We start from the raw sequence: 8169 nt of genomic DNA, 5'->3' as shown, positions 1-8169 counted from the left end.
AGGAAAGACTTCCAGCCACCATAGAAAACCCTGCCCCCAAAACACCTTCATCTTACCCAAGTTAGCAAGGTAAAGTAATTCTTAAAATAATGATGATCTATCTATCTATCTATCTATCTATCTATCTATCTATCTGTCTGTCTGTCTTTTTTTACCTATCTATCTGTCTGTCTCCCTGCCTGCCTGCCTGCCTACCTACCTACCTACCTACCTACCTACCTATCTATCTATCTATCTATCTATCTATCTATCTATCTATCTATCTATCTATTTATTTATCTGCCTATCTGCCTGCCCACCCATCCATCTGTCTGTCTGTTTGTCTATCTATCTATCTATCTATGTATGTATGTATGTATGTATGTATGTATCTATCTATCTATTTATCTATCTATCTATGTAATAACCATATCATGTGTGTGTAGATAAATGGCTCATAAAGTCCGTGGAAACTATATCCAGAGATGCCATCAATAAGGCAGCAATAGTTATAAGTTTAAGAAAGAAAGTAACATTCAAGTTGATGTACATCAAGACTTAGTTCTCACCTCATCAAATTTATTATGTCCTCTAGTTCCTAACAGACCAGTTTAAAATTGACTACTCATGTAGACCAATGAACTAGTCCACATATCTTAATTTCTTAAACATTTAGAGAGAAAGTTTTCAAAGTTAGAACTAAAATTGAGAAGCCTCAAAGTACATCTATTAAATTTTGACTCTACTGGAATTGTGGAAATGACTATGTATGATATGCAGTAAAGGAGTCAGTATGAATTTTATGAGTGGCTGTGTGGTAAGAAGCTTGCTTACCAACCACATGGTCCTGGGTTCAGTCCCACTGCATGGCACTTTGGGCAAGTGTCTTCTACTATAGCCTCGAGCCAACCAAAGCCTTGTGAGAGGATTTGGTTGACGGAACCTGAAAGAAGCCTCATCGTTTAATGTCTGCCTTCCATGCTGACATAGATCTTATATCATCATTATCATCATCATTTAACGTCCATTGTCCATGCTGGCATGGGTTGGACAGTTTGACAGGGCTGGAACGTCGGAAGGCTGCACCAGACTCCAGTCTAATTTGGCATGGTTTTCTATAGCTGGATGCCCTTCCTAATGCCAACCACTCTGAGAGTGTAGTGGGTGAACAAAGAACAATTCTTTCAAGGCAACAATCAATAAATAATAAGGATGTATAGGATTTGTTTTCTTTAGTCAAGAGACTGTATTTGATTTCTTTCAACCTTGGGCTATCTTTAACTGTAGAACATCCTTCAAAGATTTATTCATGTATTTAGAAAAGCTGGGAATAGGCCACTTGGAAATTTCTATTACAAAATAAAAAGCCATCAAAATAGTATATAAATCTTACAGAGAAAATAATAGAAATATTGATCATAACATTTTCTATTCAGAAAAAAGGAAACATGAATGACAAAACAAGATATATTTTTTTCTCAGTCATGGAGTTCAAAATTTCCCCCTCATTCTTCTTATATAAAGAAACACAATCATATAGATCATAACTTAAGGGAGGGGACAACTTTTATATATATAAGCTAAAGTCTAGTCAAGCTGACCCAGAGGGTGTGTCAGGCTCATCTAAATAAAAAGAAATTACCTCTATTATTTGTATAGAGATTCAATTCTGAAGACAGATGTTGGTGATACTGGGTGGAGGATGGCGATGAAGTAGACACTATAAAATGTTGTCATTATATCACAATGAATAAAATGAATAATATCAACAGAAAAATTACAAACACACACACAGAAGAGAGAATAGAAGATAATTATACGAGAAATATACTTGATCGAAAGATCAATAATACACTTTATGACATTTCTGTAGATTATGATCTTGAGTTGAGTAGTACAATGTGGTGCAATGTCGTGTCATATGGCAGTCATTAATGAAATGCATGGTTTGGTAAAAGTAGTGCTTTTTTTCAACAAATTTTATTCCACAAAAACAATAACAACATGTAACAAAAACATCTTTAAATGATTATCGCAGGGCATATTCACCATCTACTTCAATTATTGCTTCCCATTTGTTTGGCAGACAGTCAGACCGTCATTTAAAAATGTTTTTGTTAAATATTGTTATTGTTTTTGTTGAATAAAATTTGTTGAAAACAAGCCGCAATAATTATACACCTACCCAGCAGATATGTGTATGCACACACACACACACACACACACACACACACACACACACACACATATGCACACCAACTTACACACAAAGATGGGCTTCCTTCAGTTTCCATCTACCAAATCCATTCACAAGGCTTTGGCCAGCTTGAGGTCATAGTCGCAGACACTTGCCCAGGGTGCCATTCATTGGGACTGAAATTGAAATCTTGTGGTTAGGAAGCAGATCTCTTAAATACACAACCATATCTACATGGAAAAGCAGAATTAATGGCAGCTTGTAAACTCTGGTGCCTTTAGTTCCCAGCCCAAAACTTTACAAAGGAGGTATTAAATGTAAATAAAAAATCTTGACCACACTTACTATGACCTTATCATGTTGGCAGGAATAAAATAAAAAAAACGATAAAATATATCAAATAAAAACATTTGAAGACAAACTTACTTGGTGTTTCATGAATCCAGGAAACTTTCCTAAGTTTTCAACTATGTTTGCATTAGAAAAATTCATAGATTTAATCTGATTCAAAGATAACCCTGTAAGGAGTGTACCAAGCTCTGTTATGTTTTCTGCAGACCAGTTCTTTGCAGGACCAAATGTCTATAAGTACCAGCAATAAATAGATAAGAATTTATTAGTCAGATATAAGTCTAGTCAGAAATTTAGAAGATAGTTGGGTAAGATTGATGTTTATGACTTTATCAATATGTTACTTGAAGGTAACATGTTACTTGAATCTGAATATGCAGAAAAGTTTAAGCTGTGCCTTAAGATAACAAGAACAGAGGCTATATACTATAGGTCTTCCTAACAACTGAATCCAGAATAATGCAGTGATTGTAGACAAACTGACTACACATTTTTGGGGGTAAGAAACCTAGAACTAAACAACTTTCTCCACAGCACCAACCTTAAGAAGGTCTTCTGGTGAATGTGTTCTAGGCGTAATTGTCTACAATGATCTGTGTTGGATAAATCACATTTCTAATACCATCAAAAAGTTTGAAGGTGCCTTAGCATCACTTAGTAAGCCCTTTGTCTGATGCTCACCAGCCATCTCTTTAAAGCTGTATGCACCTATGATACACCCATGCTTACAGTTTAGAACTTTCATCTTGTCCAGAATATCAATGCACTAGAAACACATTGTCAAGAGACATGCAAGCAAGTGAATACCCTTCAACAGCCACATACAATACTTTGAGCATGTTGCTCCTCTAGGCATCGACACACTAAAGCTTTGATGTCCAGCAGGTAACTTGATAGAAGCCCATGAGATTATCCTCCATTTATTCAATAACAAACTTGGCCATCATTTTTAATTCAGTATTTCTACCATTTATGGACTCACTTATAAAATCCAAAACAGCACATCACCTGTCTTTCAGAAAAAATTTTTTTCAGGCTTAGAATCATTGAAGCATGGAATAAACTACGTGCATCAGTTGTTATCTGTCAAGACATTGTATCCTTCAAAAATTCCATGCTTCCCAAAATTCCTTAACACTACTCCGGACATACCTACGCACTTTTTTCTCTTTATTGGTTTTTACTTTTCTGTCTTATGTTTTATCCTGTGTACTATGCATGTACTTTTGGCTTTCATTGTTGTCTTTTGTTTTTTTTTACTTATTGCTGCTTTCTGCCATTTTTTATCATTTTCCTATGAACTGTGTTGCACCTTAATATTGTATGAAATAAGCTCATCACCGTCATCGTCGTCATCATTACTATTATTATTATTAATGGAGTAGTGAGGATGCATGGCTTAGTGGTTAGGGTGTTGCACTCACAATCTCACCACTGTGGTTTCAATTCCTAGACCTCGTGGTGCATTGTGTTCTTGAGCAAAACACTTCATTTCATGTTGCCCTGCAATTACTTCGATACCTGACATGCTGTACACCATGCACTTATTCCAGCAACATCAATTTGATGAAAGGAGTGAGATAATATGCAGCGTGAACATTTGCTCACTATAAACAAATCATTTGTGCAGTTCGTTTGGCAAAAGCAGAATGTTCGTACATTGTCTTTGATGGGAGAGCCCATCATTAAAGAAGTATTATAGAAAACGAAAAAAAATTACATATCAGATTTATCTTGTTAAGAGATTACTTCATCCAAGATTCTTGTCAGAAAATTAATATTATATCAATTTCACAAAAATTCTATAATATTGAACACATTGTCGATTATCACAAAAAAAGACACAAAAGCTAGGTTACTTAAATATAAGAAAGACTGAATATTCAGAACAGAGTAGAAAATTTGTAAAAGTAAAATAATAACAATAAAAAATAAACTTTATTTTTCATAAATTCATAATCTTCAATTTTGCTTCAACAATTTATAATAAATTAAGAACTTTTATAGCAAAGAAAGTTCTGAAGTATCTGCTTTTCAAATTAAAACGACAATAATATTTTGAAATTAATTTTTTTCAGCATTATTGCAGTGATGGCTGTACCATAAATGATAAATTCTGACAAACAAAGTCACTAACTGGGGCCTTTTATTTTTGGTTTTAGCAGTTTCCCTCAATATGCTAAAAGATAGAGGTTTACAAGTATAAATGCCCCAAATTCCATTTTTGTGAGTCAATGGGGATGAATATAAGTTGATTAATGCTTCTGATCAAAAAAGGTCAAGTATTTGAATTTATTTTGCCAGTGAGTTGCATAGACATTGTCACCAAAAGACCACTGATTAGATGTCCGTGTATCACATTTCTGGGAATAACCTCAATCGGTCACCAGACCAACCTTTGGCTATGTTTTGTGAGGATTAAAACAGTCTTAAGCTTTTAATATAATAGGGTAAAAACAAAAGGGTTACTGCGGAAATATAAAACTGTAAAAGGTGCCAACTACATCAAATAATCATAAGTGAATGACGGAAGCCTCTACATGATCACTCAACCTGCTAGAAATAGTAACAAAATGTCTTTCTGATCACACCTTACTATTTTAGACATTGACATATGGCACAAAGTAGTCCAAGATGCATTAAGCTAGAAAAAAGACAGAATTTTAATGGCTTGGCTGTCATTGATGGCAAATGTCCTCAATCAGGACTTAGCAGGGACTGGGATGAAACAAGAAAAATATTAAAAACTAACCATCTTCCTGATTTTTTTTTTTGTTTTTTTTTTCAGCCTAATGAATTTTATTAAGAGACAAATTTCAATCCAGAATTTCAAAGCTTACCATGTTTACAAGAGCCATCAAACTCTGAAGTTGTTCAGATGTATAATTAGTAACCTTCCCAAAAACCTGTATGCATTTTACAAATTCTTCTTTGGATATAGACATAATTTGTTCAACTGTAAGGGTTTTAACAAGTGATTTAATTTCAGTTATATTCCTGCAGGTTAACGGAGCTGGTTTCTGAGTACGAGTTTCTGATATATGCAAAATAGAAATCATAATTATTTCTTAAAATTTTTTTTTAGAAATCAAAATGAAGCAAAAAGAAACAAACAGAACATAAAATACTGTTATGGAATCCTTCAATGAATTTACCAATTGTAAGAATTGTATAACAGTCATAGACAATAAAATTTTCATGGCCCATTGGTTTATGAGGAAATGGTCCTTATTACATCACTGGTGTTACAATGTTTCTTTGGTGAATATATTTAGCTCTCACATTATATTCATCTGATCAATAATTCATTAGCATGGATGGATGGACGTAATTTGCTATTGTAGCAGCATCAGTAGAATATGAGTACAGGTACGAAACCTGTTTTGCAGCCATGTTGTTACTGGTGTGATCTAATTGCAAGGCACCTCGTTTTCATCATCGTCGTCATCATCATCGTCGTCATCATCATCGTCGTCATCATCATCGTCGTCGTCATCATCGTCATCATCATCATCATCATCATCATCATTGCCATCATCACTGTCATTGTTTCAACTATGATATCCACAAGTCATTAGTATTCACATACTAGCTTCAAGGTATGTGTTTGTTATGTAGAATTGGTATATCCAATAACCAAACATCGCTGTATACAGTGGCTATTTAAGCCATGTGTTTGAGAATGATTAAAGGGTTAAATGGGTGCTGATGAAGGGCAACTCCCTTCTCCCACCACCACCACCACCAAAATAAAAAATATGGCATATGCACCCATTGCCATTTTCTCATCTTTGATCTCATTGTTTGTTTACATCTGATGTCTCGTATACGAAATAGTATAACAAAAATTAGTGCTGGCTATAATTTCTATTGAATATCTGTAGAGATAACCTTAACAAGTAATGTAAAAGTGCACTGCTAACACAGAAGGACACAGTGTTGGCTTATAAAAACGTTTAATATACTTTATAGGATATTATGATTGCATAATGAAATACCATGTACCTACAAGTGATTAGTGTTGATAATTTATCTATCATCACCATCATCATCATCAAAGTCATCATTTTCATCATTATCATTGGTGTTTTAATGTCCACTTTTCCATGCTCAAATGGGCTGCACTGAATTTGCTGAGAATTTACAGAGCACCTGTACTGGTGTCAGGTAAAAAGCACCTTTGCTGGTGCTACCTAAAAAGCATCCAGTACACCCTATAAAATTGTTGATGTTAGCAGGGCATCCAGCCATAAGAACCATTCCAAAACAGATAAGCAGAGCCTGGTGCAGCTCTATGGCTGGCTTGCCAGCTCCAGTCAAACTGTCCATCCCATCCCAGCATGGAAAATGGATAAATTATGATGATGATGATGATGATGATAAAAGGAGCTTCTCTCAGTTTGTGTCTGTCAAATTTACCATAAAAACCCATGTAATTTGTGCACCTATGTAATTTAAGCAGGTGATTTTTCAGGCTGTAGAACCTAAAACCATGTGTTTGGGAAGCAGACTTCTTACCTGCACCTTATCTAGATTATAGTAATTTAATTGGCCAGTCTAACATATTTATTGAATCAACCGGTTTATTGTTTTTCTTATTTTTGTACTGGCTTAATGTATACAAACTAAAGATACATATATTTCTGTGTAATTTCATAGTCATTAATAAAAGATTTAAGAACCTTTTCTCTTTCAAAAGATATTCAAAAGCCATCTTCAGTTAAATCATGGGTTCCAGAGGGTATTCCAATTACATGATAAAGTATTACTACAAATCAACTAAATCTTCTTTACCTCGCTTTATTCGACTGAATGCATCATTGCTTCTAAACTGTGTCTGGTCTCGAGTTTTAAGCACGAAGGGTATGATTTTATAACAAAATTTAAAGTTGTTGTTGTTTTCAATCTCCATTTTCTGGCAGGTTGATACAAATGACTGCAAAGACTGAGCCCAACTATCCTACAATAAATAGACAAAAGATAAATACAGAGTGAATTGGCAGCAATTTTAATATAGATCTGCTAACATTGATTAGGTCACAAAAGTTGATTAGTTGACTGATTGATTGATTGATCGAATGATTAAATCGAATAATTGATGAATTGATTGGTTTAAAGAATGGTTAAATAATAATAATAATAATAATAATAATAATAATAATAATAATAATAATAATAATAATAATGATAATAATAATAATAATAATAATAATAATAATAATAATGATGATGATGATGATGATAAGAGCGATGCCACAACAATATAGCCGGGCTTGTCCATTGGACAAGCTGCAACAAATATGGACTTGACAGAGCAAAAAATTTGTACGACCACAGACCTGAAGGCATCATCGAAAATAGAAATGCAAAGATCCTATGGGATTTTATGATTCAATGCGACCATGAGATTGAGAATAGGAAGCCGGACATAGTCTTAATTGAGAAAGAAAACAAACTATGCTGGATCATAGATATATCATACCCAGCTGACAACAAGGTATGCGATAAGGAAGAAAGACAAGTTGAGAGATATGACAGGTTAGCTTGGGAGGTTAAGCAGTTGTGGTCGATGAAAAAGGTAGCAGTAGTACCAATAATTGTCGGAGCCCTGGGAACAGGGAGTAAAAATCCTGAGAAGTACA

At 34.3% G+C, this 8169-nt stretch overlaps 1 protein-coding gene across 4 annotated transcripts in view; it reads right to left on the bottom strand.

Moving 5' to 3' along the window:
- LOC106874393 (uncharacterized) overlaps positions 1-8169 on the bottom strand; it is a 125336-nt gene that overhangs the window by 71936 nt on the left and 45231 nt on the right. For all 4 annotated transcript variants that reach the window (XM_014922111.2, XM_014922110.2, XM_014922112.2 and 1 more), the window contains 3 exons: positions 7322-7487; positions 5368-5561; positions 2603-2758 (listed from right to left, as the gene is read on the bottom strand). In XM_014922111.2, the coding sequence (XP_014777597.1) occupies positions 2603-2758; positions 5368-5561; positions 7322-7487 (516 nt within the window). The remainder of the gene's footprint in view (positions 1-2602; positions 2759-5367; positions 5562-7321; positions 7488-8169) is intronic.

Source organism: Octopus bimaculoides, chromosome 5, assembly GCF_001194135.2.
Source record: "Octopus bimaculoides isolate UCB-OBI-ISO-001 chromosome 5, ASM119413v2, whole genome shotgun sequence".
Lineage (NCBI taxonomy): Eukaryota > Metazoa > Mollusca > Cephalopoda > Octopoda > Octopodidae > Octopus > Octopus bimaculoides.
Note: the sequence above shows the minus strand (reverse complement) of the source record. Positions and strands in the feature narration are given on the sequence as shown.